At 44.0% G+C, this 16,708-nt stretch overlaps 1 protein-coding gene across 15 annotated transcripts in view; it reads left to right on the top strand.

The window, feature by feature from the left end:
- Window positions 1-3,971: 3,971 nt before the first annotated feature.
- The window catches only part of LOC129858403 (ankyrin repeat and KH domain-containing protein 1-like), a 61,983-nt gene continuing 49,246 nt past the window's right edge, over window positions 3,972-16,708 (top strand). For 11 of the 15 annotated variants that reach the window (XM_055927601.1, XM_055927597.1, XM_055927595.1 and 8 more), the window contains exons 1-2: window positions 3,974-4,434; window positions 11,907-12,060. In XM_055927601.1, coding sequence (XP_055783576.1) covers window positions 4,159-4,434; window positions 11,907-12,060 — 430 coding nt within the window. In that variant the 5' untranslated portion in view covers window positions 3,974-4,158. Of the gene's footprint in view, window positions 4,435-11,906; window positions 12,061-16,708 lie in introns of all 15 variants that reach the window. The other 4 variants (XM_055927603.1, XM_055927602.1, XM_055927604.1 and 1 more) reach the window with 2 other exon arrangements.

The following is a 16,708-nucleotide window of genomic DNA, read 5'->3' as shown; positions in this document are numbered from 1 at the left end:
AGCTGTAGAACTTTGAGGATTTGAGGGCCCATGCCACACTTTTTCAACTCCCTGAGGGGGAAGAGGCGCTGTCGCGCCTTCTTGAAGACTGTGTGTGAGTGGACCATTTTAAGTCCTTAGTGATTTGGACACTGAGGAACTTGAAGCTCTCGACCCTCTCCAATGCAACCCCATCAATGTGGATGGGAATGTGCTCTCCCCCCCATTTCCTGTAGTCCACGATCAGCTCCTTGGTCTTACTGACGTTGAGGGAGAGGCTATTGTGCCGGCACCACACTGCCAGGTCACTGACCTCCTCCCTGTAGGCTGTCTCATCATGGCTGGTGATCAGGCCTACCACCGTTGTGTCGTCAGCAAACTTGATGATGGTGTTGGAGTTGTGCGTGGCCACGCAGTCATGGGTGAACAGGGAGTAGAGGAGGGGACTAATCACACATCCCTGTGGGGCCCCGTGTTGAGGGTCAATGTGGCGGAGGTTAAGTTGCCTACCCTCACCACCTGGGGTCGGGCCTGTCAGGAAGTCCAGGATCCAGTGTTCAGTACTAGGGTCCTAAGCTTGGTGACGATCTTGGAGGGGACAATGGTGTTGAACGTTGAGCTGTTGTCAATGAACAGCATTCTCACATAGGTGTTCCTCTTGTCTAGATGGGTGTGTGTGTGGATCTGTTGGGGAAGTATGCAAATTGGAGTGGGTCTACGGTATCTGGGATGATGGAGTTGATTCATGCTATAACCAGCCTTTCAAAGCACTTCATGATTACAGATGTGAGTGCTACAGGGCGATAGTCATCGTGGCATGAAGCCTTAGAGTTCTTGGGAACAAGAAGGATGGTTGGTACTCCTTGGCATAGAACTACATGTATAAGTAAGTGAGTGTATTATAGGGTCTCTTTGCTCGTTGGTACCATTACAGTAACCCAACGACGTAAGCATTCATTGCAGATCCCAGGGACCATCTCCTAACGTTGTGCACTTGATCAAAGGACTTAGTCCCTAAACCAGGGGTGCTGTTCTGCGGCGGACTCTGTTGTACTCCTACAAACATGTGCAGTGTGTTGGAGTGTTGTGCACAGGAGAGGAACAGAAGAAGGACTCTATTTTATTCATAATAAGGTTTATCAGCTTAGTTTCTCTTCTGCTTAACATTTAAGCATGTGCAGAGTGTACAAAACATTAAGAACAGATTTTGTACTGAGTTGCACCTTTTTCCCTCAGAACACCCTCAATTCATCAGGGCATGGACTCTACAAGGTGTCGAAAGCGTTCCACAGGGTTGCTGGCACATGTTGACTCCAATGCTTCCCAAAGTTATGTCAAGTTGTCTGGATGGTGTTCTTAATGTTCTGTGTATTGGCTATTAGGCATAGCTTGACTTGGGAAGGAGCTCACCGGAACTAAGTACCGACACCTCAAATGTTCTACTGCTTGAGTTCCTGCACCTCTTATAGAATATTAGCTCAAAAGTAATGCAGAGTTCCTGCACCTACATATACACAGTACCAGAATCCAAAATGAGTACTGGCACCTATTTCAGTCCAAAGCACTAGTAGGCCTAGTATACACCAATACTTTGCCTTCTTAGCATCAAATAAATAGGCTATGCAGAGCCGTGGTCTGGTCCGGTTGGGTCCACCCGGATATATAAGCTGTAGTTCCATAGACCAGGACATGTGACAATCAAACAGGACCAGACCTGGACCTGAGTTACAAGTTTACATTTTGGACCTGAATCCAAAAGGGTCCCGGGTATCTGGTTTGGGTGGACCCGTGAAGACCTCTCCATTGAAGTACTCCATCCATCACCTCTCGCTAATATTCACATGGGATTACAGTCAGTACAGCAGTTTAACAAGTAACCTAATTGCAGAATGGGTTTATGCTAATCACATAGAATACTGTAATCTACTGTACACTTTAGTGAGGGTCAATCTTTCTTCTTTCCTCTTGAGATTATTAGATTTGAGATGATTAGATGATTTTATTAGTCACATGTACATTGGTCGCAGATGTAATTGCAGGGTACAGTGAAATTCTTAAGCTCCAACAGTGCAGGTCAAAAAGAGAAGTACATGAAACAATAATAAAAAATTATAATATATACATATTTACAACAGCAACAACTTCCGGACTTGTCTCAGTGCTGTTGTGCTGTTACTCGTTTAAAAAAAAACTTTTAATACATTTACCAACGTCTTAGTTTTTTCCCCTCGCTCAACTTTTTCACCCTGGACGCTTTATCTGGACATGGTTCTAAAGGACCTCCACCAGTCGAAGCTAAGTATAACATATCCCTATCCACCGGATGTGGACCAAACCCTCTACAAGTGGCAGTAATAAAGCCTCCCTTAAACCTTGGCCCGGAAAATGTAAAGAAATATCGGCCTATATCGAATCTCCCATTCCTCTCAAAGAAAATTGAAAAATCTGTTGCGCAGAAACTCACTGCCTTCCTGAAGACAAATAATGTATACGAAATGCTTCAGTCTGGTTTTAGACCCCATCATAGCACTGAAACTGCACTTGTGAAGGTGGTAAATTACCTTTTAATGGTGTCAGACCAAGGCTCTGCATCGGTCTTCATGCTCTTAGACCTTAGTGCTGCTTTTGGCACCATCGATCACCACATTCTTTTGGAGAGATTCGAAACCCTATTTGGTTTACATTAACAATTTATGGCCTGGTTTAGCACTTCTCTGTCAGAAAGATATCAGTTTGTCTCTGTGAATGGTTTGTCCTCTGACAAATCAATTGCACGTCTCAGCGTTCCTCAAGGTTCCGTTTTAGGACCACTATATATTCTACCTCTTGGTGATGTCATTCGGAAAAACAATGTCAACTTTCACTGCTATGCGGACGACACACAGCTAGCTGTACATTTCAATGAAACATGGTGAAGCCCCAAAATTGCCTACCCTGGAAGCCTGTGTTTAAGACATAAGGAAGTGGATGGTGGAAAATGTTGGAAAATGCTCTTTGGAGATGTGTACCCAGAGGATCCTGATATTTTTCACCATCTCCACGGCGGCCCCGTTGATGAGGAGGGGGGCTGGCCCAGCCTGATTCCTCCTGAAGTCCACAATCAGCTCCTTTGTGTCGCTGACGTTGAGGAACAGGTTGTTTACCTGGCACTACGCCGTCAGAGTGCCTACCTCCTTTCTGTAGGCTGTCTCGTCATTGTTGGTAATCAGGCCTACTACTGTCCCGTCGTCGTATGATGGAGTTGTAACTGTATGAGGCCACGCAGTCGTGGACATACAGGGAGTACAGGAGGGGACTGAGGACACACCCTTGTGGGGCCCTGTGTTGGGGATCAGTGTGGAGGAGGTAATGTTGCCTAATTTCACCATGGAGACGGCTGATCAGGAAGTCCAGGACCCAGTTGCATAGGGAGTTCAGTCCCTTGGCTTTGTGGTGAGCTTAGAGAGCACTATGGTATTGAAGGCTGAACTGTAGTCAATGAACAGCATTCATTCCTCACATATGCATTCTTTTTGTCCAGGTAGGTGAGGGCAATGTGCAGTGCAATGGCGATTGCTTTGTCTGTGGATCTGTCGGGTCGGTATGCGATTTGGGGAGGGAGGAGGTGATGTGGTCTTTGACTAGGCTCTCTGAGCACTTCATGATGATGGGAGTGAGTGCTACAGGTCGGTAGTCATTCAGTTCAGTTACTTTCCTTTTGATGTCCCTGTTTCTGGCGTTCCAAATATCATGTTGACATGAAAGTCAATTATGGAATATTCCAGTTTATACCAATTTACTTTTAATACCAGTGAAATGCCAGGGCCAGTGAGGCCACAGCACGTCTTGACGTTCGTTCTCAGAGACTCGTGATATCGGTAAACCTAACGTGACGTCGCGTGCTTTCACTTGACAAGCAACAATATAAACCAATCATTGTCAGTCAATGTTTTACATCAGCCAATTGCAATTTCAGCATTTGTTTAGAGGCGGGGTTTCTGAGAAAAGGTGCGCAGTGTGTTAGGTTGTTAGCTAGAAAGTTAGCTAATGGCTGGGGGAAAGAGATCCTCCTCAACCCTCGCTTTGGGAGAGTTTCAGGATTTCCTGAAGTAAAAACGCCAGACTATTCCACAAGAGATACCCCTAAAGGAAGTTAAGGTCAACAATAAGAACGCTATTATACGTATTGTCAATATAAGTATGCAGGATGCAGTAGCCGGGACGAGAATGCTGACGGACGGCTTCGAGGACGAGATTGACTCGGTGACTCCTCGCACCCCAGTGGTAGGGATGGGGGTCGGAGGAACACCAGGAGTCGGACTCCGGGGCATAGGGATTGGTGTGGGCGGAAAGAAAGTACGATTGTTCGGCGAGCCAAGTGGGCCTCCTACAGACAGACTGGATTTTAAACTGGCTGCTGCTGCAGTACTTTCCTCTGGTCCCGGATCCAACAGCGACGAAGACGAGGTATCAGAGGTAACGTTTGCTATATATGCTAGTTAGCCAGCTAACGTTAGTTAACAAACGTTCATCTCCCTGCCTAGCCAGCTAGCTAGCTGTCCACAGCCACCCCCTCCTAGGCTGACGAAATAACCTAAAAAAACACTACGAATTTGCACGAGACATGTCTCCAGCAAACTCAATTTCTCATGGGTTGTCAGACAAGGAGAATAGTGCCAGACACCGACATAATTGCACGATAATCGATGGAATGTTTTATTTATGCGGCGTAGGCTGTGACCACGGCCTAGTTCGGGTGGAAGCGTTCATGCCATCGACAGTATTAGCTAGCTAACTTTAGCTAGTAAGTTAGCAATCGTCTCACAGCACAGACACACATTCTCGACTTCGCACACTGTACACATTGGTGGGAGAGCACGTATTCACACACGGCCAGAACAAGCAAGGGCTGTCAATCTTGCCAGTATTGAAACTAGCTACCATTTTATCGTAATGGTGCAATTACGTCACCTTTCTAACGTATATACATTTTAAATCCGACTGTCCTTCAATTCCTCAACACACGTTTTAGACAGTTAGTTAGCTAACGTTAACTGTCCTAACTAGTTGTGTGAGGGATCATCGGGCTGTCATAAATAACACAGAATGATCAGATGATATTTGTCTCAGCCTCGTGAGGCAGTGCCAACTCTATATCACTGTCCTGCGTTGTTACAACTCATAGCAGTCCCTTTTCAGAGTTGTGGCTAACTTTCCATGTGTTGGCAGGCTCACAGGACACCATAGTTGAGGTTGAAACACGTCTGTTGAGCTGATATCGCGAGCTACAACATAGTCACACAAACCACGATCTCCTGTTCTGTCATCTTTTAATGATGATGACAACATAACGGGTTCTACTCTACAATCGTGCTTATGTGGACTGGTTCCCTGACACTGTTTGACCTCACCACCAACCAATCAACATCCATTTCCAGGTCAGGTGAAGGTGTGACTTTTGAAGACACAGCAGTGGTTGCCCTACCATACTCTACTCTGCCCTACTCTAAACTACCCTACTCTAAACTACCCTACTCTAAACTACCATACCCTGCCCTGCACTACTCTAACCTACCATACCCTGCCCTGCACTACTCTAACCTACACTACTCTAACCTGTTTGTGGATTTGTGGTGGCCAACCATGACACTATCAAGTTGGTTGTGTGACTGACACATTGCTACCTGTCTGGCTATTCTGTCCACTTCCTACATGGGCTACAAAGGCACCATGTCTGCCTTGTCATTCTAACTGTTTAAATGTAATTAGGCTTGCATGGCGTGATGTGACAGTATAGAATCCCATTCTAGTAACAGTCTAGGATCATGTTTTCCTGGAAACCCGACTTTGCAATTTAATTTCCCGTCGGGCAAAAATGAGTGTTTGGATCAAGAAAGCGTTCTCTCACGGCCTCTACAACCCAGCATGTTGAATAAAAATACATTTTAAACACTACCGGTTGTTACTGCTGTTCCTTTTGACGGTAGGAATGTGAGACAATCTATCCACAGGAAAGTATAATTACATCACCTTATCAAGGCTCTGGTAGTGCATTGAGACTTCTATCGCATGAAGTATGGGCAGAAGCTTGTCAATCCTGCACGAGCTCTGCAAGAATGCATGCTTTTTCACCTTGTGCCCATGCTTCAGCTCATCCATCTGAATGCACTACCAGCTCTTTGAAAGTTGATGTAATTACACTTTCCTGTGGATACAATGCATCTCATTCCTACCTGCGAAAGGACCAACCACACAGACAACCGTCTGCTTGACATAGAATTCAATGCAATCGGGTTTCCAGGCAAGGGTCATGTGTAATGCATGTTGGAACTGTCAGCCCAGACAATAACCTGATAGTGGCTCAGGGCTAGGGGGCCCAAACCCAGATGATACTGGAAAACCAATCCACTAATAAGTTACCCATATATTTCAACAAAGGATTTTATTTGTTAATGAGGCGTTGACATTTTCTTCTGTCATTTTACAAGTCTCTCTCTTAACATGTGCACCTACAGAGAGCACTTTCACACATCGTGGTGTTGATGGAAGCTGTGGAGCCTGGCATGTTAACATGTTGCAGACACTACCTGACCATACCATCAGTAGACCGTGAGCATTACGTCTGGAATGGATGTTAAGTTGTTATGTTTCATTTGGAGCATGGTTCCAGTGATAGGAGACGAGAGCAGGCAGCTATGGCTCTCGTGTCTGTAAGGAATTAGTTGAGGCTGAATGTACAGTGTATGTCTGATACCTTTCATATTTTGTGGCCTCTAAAGGAATGTAATGATTTTTTTTTTTACATTTACATTTGTCATTTAGCAAGACGCTCTTATCCAGAGTGACTTACAGAAGCAAGAGCACATTGACAGATTTTTCACCTAGTTGGCTCGGGGATTCGAACCAGCGCCCTTTCGGTTACAATGCTCTTAACCACTAGACTACCTGGCACCCCTCCATGAGGATCTGGCTGAAAGGGAGGTATTGTTGTGAAACGTTAGCCTAGTGGAGAGCTCACTCCTGTGGGCTACAGCTGAACTCTGAGCTCCAGGATTAAGCAGATGCCTTTCCAGGCCTTTCCAGCTCTCCGGATGCCACACAGTGGTGGGAACTGTAGTTCATTGATGGGCAGGACTGATGACAATTGTTGTTTGTTGGTCCTCTTGGAACTACATCCCCCAAAGGTAATTTGGTTCTGCATTCCAAGTGTATCGCTACATTCCTTCACACAGACTGTCCTTCACACAGACTGTCCTTCACACAGACTGTTACGAGGACTCTGTCTGTGGACTCCCAGTAGCTGAGTTAGCTCAGTCAACTCTTTTTATTTTGAATGCTGTTTGACAGTTGCAGGTGGCACATTGTTTTCATGACTTATCTTAGCATCCTGTACTACTAGGAATGTGAACATTTTGTTACAATTATTTAAATGTATTAGTGAATTTGAAACTGCTTTACCTATTGTCTGAAGTTTTACCACGTAATTCATGCTCTTTGAATATCGCTAGTGTTGAATTCACAGTATGTATTCCCTCATTTTATCTGCACTTCCTCATAAGCACTTTCCTCAAATCTTTGCCAAGCAATGTTAGTAAACAGGACCTTAGTTTGGAACTGGGACAGGTTAGTCGGAATGTTGTTGGGTACACAGACAGACATATGTCCCTCTCTCTGGCCCTGACCTTGGGCAGCGCCAGTCCCAGCATGGAGCTGCGCGAGTGGGCCCGTGCTGTATGTACTGAATTTGCTGCATGCTGTTTTCCTCGTCAATGCTGATGTGTTGTTGTGTTAAAGGGTCAGCTATGGGGCCTCCCAAGTGGTGCACCGCTCGAAGACACTGCATCGCAGTGCTAGCTGTGTCACTACAGATCCTGGTTTGATCCCAGGCTGTGTCGCAGCCGGCCGCGACACAGGGAGACCCAAGGGAGACCCATGAGGCGGCACATAATTGGCCCAGCCTCGTCTGGGTTAGGGGAGGGTTTGGCCGGCCGGCATGTCCTTGTCCCATCGTGCTCTAGCGACTCCTGTGGCGGGCCGGGCACGTGCACGCTGACACTGTCACCAGGTGTACAGTGTTTCTTCTGACATATTGTTGCGGCAGGCTTCCGGGTTAAGCTAAATGGGGTGGATCCCCGAGCTGACATGGTAAAAATCTGTTCTGCCCCTGAACAAGGCAGTTAACCCATTGTTCCCTGGTAGGCCGTCATTGTAAATGATAATTTGTTCTTAACTGACTTGCCTAAAGGTAAATAAATAATCCTACTGAATGGCTCCTGCTGTTTGGTGTTATTGTATGTGCTTGCTATTCATCAACATTGTGAGGCCTTTATATTAAAACCTTCACCTAATTGCAATAGGTCTTTCAGATTGGCTTCCAGTTCTTGGAGGGCATGAGGGTGTCTCGGACCGTACAATAGCAAGGCCGTGTGTAGCCTGATTGAGCTGCGCTTGGAAAGTACAGCATCCTTTCACATTCTCCATTAGTTTAGGGCTCATAGTCAAAGTAAACTATTTTTGAAGAAAGCATCATCCAATTACCTCTTTCTCTCCCGCGACACTGCCAGGGCTTCATGTTCAGAACAGTAAGCTTGAAATGTGTCTTTCTTCTGAAAAGTTTGTTGCTGCTGTGTTTCCTTCTCTATAAATACAAATTAAAGTTTAATTAGCCTAATGATAGCCTACCTTAATTATATAACATCAAAATAAGCCTAGACATGCAAAGTCATGTATATAATAAGCCTGTTCAGACATGTAAAGTCATGGATATAATAAGCCTATTCAGACATGTAAAGTCATGGATATAATAAGCCTATTCAGTCATGGATATAAGCCTAATCAGACATGTAAAGTCATGGATATAAGCCTAATCAGACATGTAGCCTACATTTAATACAGGCCTAAACCGCCGTGTTAATAAATTAAAAATAATTTGTTAAATGAAGAAAACATTAATTAGGATGGCCTTTTCAATTATTCTACCAGGGCTAGATCATGGAACAAAATTTTTAAACACTTTTTTTATAGGCAGTATGGCTGACCCAAATTAGTCGTTTGTTTGGTCGGCTGTTGGTTGACCAATATTTTTTTTACTCAAGCAGTAGTTTAAAAAAAATTAAATATAATGTACAGTGCATTCGGAAAGTATTCAGACCCTTTGACTTTTTCCACAATTTATGTTACCACCTTATTCTAAAATAGATTAAATAGTTTGCCCCCTCATCAATCTACACACAATACCCCATAATGACAAAACAAAAACAGGTTTTTAGAAATGTTTGCAAATGTAAAATATTCAGACCCTTTACTCAGTACTTTGTTGAAGCACCGTCCGCAGCGATTACAGCGTTGAATCTTATTGGGTATGATCCTACAAGCTTGGCACACCTGTATTTGGGGAGTTTCTCCCATTCTTCTCTGCAGATCCTCTCAAGCTCTGTCAGGTTAGATGGGGAGAATTGCTGCACAGCTGTTTTCAGGTCTCTCCAGAGATGTTAAATCGGGTTCAAGTCCGGGATCTGGCTGGGCCACTCAAGGACATTGAGACTTGTCCCGAAGCCACTCCTGCATTGTCTTGGCTGTGTGCTTAGGGTCGTTGTCCTGTTGGAAGGTGAACCTTCGTCCCAGTCTGACGTCCTGAACAGGTTTTCGTCAAGGATCTCTCTGTTCTTTGCTTCGTTCATCTTTCCCTCGATCCTGACAAGTCTCCCAGTTCCTGCTGCTGAAAAACATCCCCACAGCATAATGCTGCCACCACCATGCTTCACCGTAGGGAGGGTGCCAAGTTTCCTCCAGATGTGACGCTTGTCATTCAGGACAACGAGTTCAATCATGGTTTGATAGGTCTGAGAGTCTTTAGGTGCCTTTTGGCAAACTCCAAGCGGGCTGTCATGTGCCTTTTACTGAGGAGTGGCTTCCGTCTTAAAAAAATATATTTTTATTTTTAGAATAAGGCTGTAACGTAACAAAATGTGGAAAAATGGAAGCGTTCTGAATACTTTCCAGATGCACTATATATGTGTCCATTTGGGGATCTGATAGTATTTCTGATTTAGCTTCACGTTCCACTAATGAGCTGTGTATCCTCTCAAAGGAATGTTTTCTTCAACTCAAACAGCAAGCAAATGTCTGTTTTTACCTCCACTGAGAATGACAATAGTTCGTTCCTCAATGTATTTTAAAAATCTTTCCAGCCCTCTCCCTTTCGATAACCACTCAGTGTGAAAGGTTAAAAAAATGTAATGCTCTGATCCAGTGGAAACGTCATAAAATAGGCCTACCTGATTACTTCTTATCCATTGTGCAAATAGCCTACAGCTGTGTCTGTCCTGAGCTCACTGGCAGCCAGGAAATTGAGGGCCCAGAATATTTTATACAGTGTTGCAAGTTTGCCAGCAGGAGCTTCAGGCTGGACCCAACTTAATACTTGATACAATGTTTCAAGTTCGTTGCAGACAGGCCATGCTAAGTCGACATGATTTATAGGATATTTATCAGGATATTTTCTTACTGCAGGCTGCAATGTTTTTATTTGTTGGCTTTATTGGCATTTTTTACAAGATGTTATTATAAATAAAAATGTGAATATGAAAACCGTAACTGGCAGGCAGATCGGTAGAAATCGTAAGATATAAATTGGCGTTCCACATGAGAAAGGTTGCCTTCTTGTGTAGTCTATTACTGTCAGAATCTGTGAAATCCAGGAGGAGCGGGAGAAGGATGGTCCAGGTATTTATATTTTTCTTCTTCTGGTTATCTTGATCTCCGGCTCCCTCGAGTCATTTGTGGCTTAATTCATGAAATAGTGCGCTTATGGCATCAGACAAGCTCAATGAATATACACTACCATTCAAAAGTTTGGGGTCACTTAGAAATGTCCTTGTTTTTGAAAAAGGACATTTATTTTGTCCATTTTAAAATAACATGAAATTGATCAGAAATACAGTGTAGATGACTATTGTAGATGACTATTGTAGCTGGAAATGGCTGATAAATTAAAAAAAAATGTTTTTATGGAATATCGACATGTGTACAGAGGCCCCATTATCAGCAACCATCACTCCTGTGTTCCAATGGCACGTTGTGTTAGCTAATCCAAGTTTATCATTTTAAAAGGCTAATTGATCATTAGAAAACCGTTTTGTAATTGTTAGCACAGCTGAAAACTGTTCTGATTAAAGAAGCAGTAAAACTGGACTTCTTTGACTAGCTGAGTATCTGGTGCATCAGCATTTGTGGGTTCAAGTACAGGCTCAAAATGGCCAATCCCTACTGTTGACCAATCCCTACTGTTGACCAATCACCGGCGAAGGGACGTACACTTCGGCTACCGACTTCGGCCAAAGACCAAAACTACCAAGAACTTCACAATGTGCTCCTAATATATTGTTGAACTGTTCCGGATGGGAAGCCTTACGTCTCATACAGACACAACTTTGGACCAAAATGGTGAGACATGTAACTGAACCACCCCTTTTAATAAACAATAAAAATCTCTAGAAAATATGTTAGAAATATGGAACCACACCCCTCATTTGATTGGTCATTTGTCCAGAGTAGGTGACGGATCCTTTATACCCGCGACAAGCCACGGCCAATACCTTTCAGCTGCAGTTGGTTATCTGAGCCACATGTTTTTACTCACTCATCAAGAGGTGGTGTGTTGGAGCAAAACATCCAGTCATGTAAATAAGAGTGGAGATGTGCAGGACACCAGTCAACCTGAAGACCTGTGCTCGTTTACATTACATGACTCCAGTCATAGTTGTTGATGGACAGAGTTGAATAAGACCTATGGATACAGATTTTTAATCAATATAATATTACACATTTTGGGGGTTGGCTGCAGATCAAGATGCAACATCAAGTGAGATTTCCCCGTCTGCTGTTATGTGCTTTTATATGTTATGCATTGCTTACACTTGTCTTTCTCCCTCTTCTTCTTACCCCAGGTGGAGTCATTTATCTTGGACCAGGAGGACTTGGAGAACCCCATCATGAAGACAGCCTCGGAGCTGCTTTTGTCCAGCGCCACAGACGGAGTGGACCTCCGCACTGTCGACCCAGAGACACAGGCCCGCCTCGAGGCTCTGCTAGAGGCTGCAGGTACGCGCTTTAATCCCTCACTTCTAACCCTACCCCTCACCTAGACACGGGCCCTCGAGGCCCTGCTAGAGACTGCAGCTACGCGCTCTAAACCCTCACCTCTAACCCTACCCCTCACCCAGACACGGGCCCACCTTCAAGGCCCTGCTAGAGACTGCAGGTATGACATTGGATCCAGCACTCGGCCCTAACCCTGGCCGCTGTCGTTCAGAACCCTTAGCTGTGCCTGATCCCACGGTTTAGCCCTTGGGACCTTCCTCTATTTAATTGAACTCAATTCAAACTCATCTCACCCTAGGACTTCGGCCTAGTACCCCCATCCAAACCAATTCCATCCAACCCTACTTGACCTGAAAGGACCCCACCAGCAACCCCATTCTACCCTACCAGACCCCAACCCTCCCCATCTAGTACCACCCCCAAACCTGCCACCTTGTCTTGCTGTCTGTTGCAGTTCTGCTTGATTTGTTGAAGTGAATATGTGGTTATCTGCATCGATCACTGCATAGCTTTCACCCATCATCTGACCATCACTGATTACTTTAGGGGAAGGAAGGAGGCATTTCAAACAGGGGAACGTCAACCTGATGGAAAGCCAGGAAGAGATATGTCCGTGTTTCTAATGTCAACGTGTGTGTGTGCACGCATAGCCAACATGTGTCCGGCTCTTCAGTGTTGTAGTGTTAGAGCAGGTGCTTATGGGTAAACATTCTCTGTGTGTGTTATATGGACCAGGGTGTTTTTCTAGGTTTTACAGTAACACAGTATTCAAGAATGCATATCTTACTGTAAAAATATTTTTGGTTACGCATAAATATCAACAGAAAATGCGAATGACAGGAAAACGTCAAAATGTTGTCTTCACTCTCTCTCACACACAGGCCACATCTAAAATGGCACCCTATTCCCTATCCCAGAGGCCTATGGGTCTTAATCAAAAGTAGTGCACTATATAGGGAATAGGCTGCCATTTCGGACAGTTTCTGTGCAGCCTTAATGATTTATTTCACCTTTATTCAATAAAGTCAATTGAGAACCTATTCTCATTTACAATGACGACCTGGCCAAGAGGTTCAACATAGAACTGAACACACAATACCACTAAACATATAACACACTATATACAGAGAAAAGGTTCATCAAACATATCATAAATTTTTTTTTACATGTTTACACCCCTTTTACTTTTCCCACATGTTACAGCCTGAATTTAAAATAGATTAACATGTGGAATTCTGTTTCACTGATCTATACACATTACCCCACTGTGTCAAAGTGGATTTTTTTTTATAGAACATTTGAGAAATGACTAATAATTGAAAAGCTGAAATGTCTTGAGTGAATAACTATTTAAAACCCCTTTTGTTATGACAAGCCTAAATATGTTCAGGAGTAAAAATGTGCTTAATGACAAGTCATAAATTGCGTAGACTCAGTCTGTGTTCAATTATAGTGGTTAACATGATTTTTGAATGTCTACCCCACAAATACAATTATCTGTAAGGAGAGGAAGGAAACTGCTCAGAGATTTCACCATGAGGCCAATGTTGATTTTAAAACAGTTACAGCGTTGAATGGCTGTGATATGAGAGCTTATTAGAATGGATGAACATTGTAGTTACTCCACAATACTAACCTAAATGATAGTGGAAATATGGTAGCCTGTACAGAATAAAACATATTCTAAAACCATGCATCCTGTTTACACGGCACTTAATTAACTAATACTGCAAAACATGTGGCCAAGAAATGAACTTTTTGTACTAAATACAAAGCGTTATGTTGTTCAAGGGGTATGAATACTTTCTGAAAGCACTGTAGATGTCGGATAGTTTTATTTATATAGAGATCTCAGAATTGCAGTGTAACTACCTAACATTTTGTCTCTGTTACGGGGTGAAAAGTTTTCATCTGCACAAAAATCCAAAATAATAAATGTGAATGTAAAATTGTTACTCTTTTTTATGTACAGTATCAGTCAAAAGTTTGGACAGCTACTCATTCCGTGGTTTTTCTCTTACAATTTTCTACATTGTAGAATAATAGCGAAGACAAACTATGAAATACCACATACGGAATCATGTAGTATCTCAAAAAGTGTAAAACAAATCAAAATATATTTTATATTTGAGATTCTTCATAGTAGCCACCCTTTGCCTTGACAGCTTTGGACACTCTTGGCATTCTCTCAAGCAGCTTCATGAGGTAGTCACCAGGAATGCATTTAAATTAACAGGTGTACCTTGTTAAAAGTGAATTTGTGGAATTCCTTTCCTTAATGCGTTTGAGCCAATCAGTTGTTGTGACAAGGTAGGGGTGGTATACAGAAGATTAGTAAAATACCAAGTCCATATTATGGCAACAACAGCTCAAAAGCAAAGAGAAACAGCAGTCCATCATTACTTCAGACATGGTCAGTCAATGTGGAAAATATCAATAACTTTGAAAGTTTCTTCAAGTACAGTCGCAAAAACCATCAAGCGCTATGAAACTGTTTCTCATGAGGACCGCCACAGGAAAGGAAGACCCAGAGGATGCAGAGGATAAGTTCATTAGAGTTACCAGCCTCAGAAATTGCAGCCCAAATAAATGCTTCACAGAGTTCAACAGACACATCTCAACATCAACTTTTCAGAGGAGACTGTAGGGTACAAAAAAACCCCCCGCCACATTGAATGTGCCCCAAGAACAGTGGCCTCCATCGTTCTTAAATGGAAGAAGTTTGGAACCAACAAGCCTCTTCCTAGAGCTGGCTGCCCGGTCAAACTGAGTAATCGGGGGAGAAGGGCCTTTGTCAGGGAGGTGACCAAGAACCCGATGCAAGACCTTTAAACAGGTTAATATTCAAAAGCTGCAGGGCCAGACGGATTACCAGGACGTGTACTCAGAGCATGTGCAGACCAACTGGCAAGTGTCTAAACTGACATTTTCAACCTCTCCCTGTCCAAGTCTGAAATACCAACATGTTTTAAGCAGACCACCATAGTCCCTGTGCCCACGAACACTAAGGTAACCTGCCTAAATGACTTATGACCTGTAGCGCTGACGTCTGTAACCATGAAGTGCTTTGAAAGGCTGGTCATGGCTCACATCAACACCATTATCCCAGAAACCCTAGACCCACTCCAATTTGCATACTGCCCCAACAGATCCACAGATGATGCAGTCTCTATTGCACTCCACACTGCCCTTTCCCAACTGGACAAAAGGAACACCTATGTGAGAATGCTATTCATTGACCACAGCTCAGTGTTCAAAACCATAGTGCCCTCAAAGCTCATCACTAATCTAAGGACGCCGGGACAAAACACCTCCCTCTGCAACTAGATTGTGGACTTCCTGACGGACCGTCCCCAGGTGGTAAGGGTTGGTAACAACACATACTCCACGCTGATCCTCAACACAGGGGCCCCTCAGGGGTGCGTGCTCAGTCCCTTTCTGCACTCCCTGTTCACACATGACTGCATGGCCACGCACGACTCCAACACATCATTAAATTTGCAGATGACACAACAGTGGTAGGCCTGATCACCGACGACAACGAGACAGTGGAACAGGTTGATAGCTTCAAGTTCCTTGGTGTTCACATCACCAACAAAATAACATGGTCCAAGCACACCAAGACAGTCGTGAAGCGGGCACGACAAAACCTATTCCCCCTCAGGAGACTGAAAAGATTTGTAATGGATCCTCAGATCCTCTAAAGGTTCTACCTCTGCACCATCGAGAGCATCCTGACTGGTTGCATCACCGCCTGGTATGGTACTGCTCGGCCTCTGACCGCAAGGCACTGCAGAGGGTATTGCGTACGGCCAGTACGTCACTGGGGCCAAGCTTCCTGCCATCAAGGACCTCTATACCAGGCTGTGTCAGAGGAAGGCCCTAAAAATTGTCAAAGACTTCAGCCACCCTAGTTATACACTGTTCTCTCTGCTACCGCACGGCAAGCGGTACCGGAGCACCAAGTCTTGGTCCAAGAGGCTTCTTAACAGCTTCTACCCTCAAGCCATAAGACTCCTGAACATCTAGTCAAATGGCTACCCAGACTATTCACATTGCCTCCCCTCCACACCACTGCCACTCTCTGTTGTCATCTATGCATAGTCACTTTAATAACTCTACCTACATGCACATACTACGTCAACTAACCGGTGCCCCCGCACATTGACTCTGTACCGGCACCCCCTTGTATATATTGTTATTTTTTTACAGCTACTCTTAAATTACTTGTTACTTTTATATATTTTTTCTTATCCGTATTTTTTGAAACGGCAATGTTGGTTAGTGGCTCGTAAATAAGCATTTCACTTTAAGGTCTACACCTGTTGTATTCTGCGCATCTGACCAATAAAATGTTTGATTTGACATTGACAGCAATACAACATCCCCAGTCCTTTGTCCCCCCCCTCAACCACCCCACACCAAGGCGTCATACAAAAAACATTGACAGAAAATGAATACACAAAAGAGAAGATTAAATTAAATTAATAAAATAGGTGTTAAGGTAACAACGGAATCCTATTTGCACAGTGTAGCCACTGACAAAGGACATAACTGCCTATGCTGAAAATAACTAGACTTTCTTCACTAGCAGCGCAAACACCGTCTGACCGTGTCCCCCAGTCCTGTCCCCGGGGACCCGAGGTGG

Source organism: Salvelinus fontinalis, chromosome 6 (assembly GCF_029448725.1).
Source record: "Salvelinus fontinalis isolate EN_2023a chromosome 6, ASM2944872v1, whole genome shotgun sequence".
NCBI lineage: Eukaryota > Metazoa > Chordata > Actinopteri > Salmoniformes > Salmonidae > Salvelinus > Salvelinus fontinalis.
Note: the sequence above shows the minus strand (reverse complement) of the source record. Positions and strands in the feature narration are given on the sequence as shown.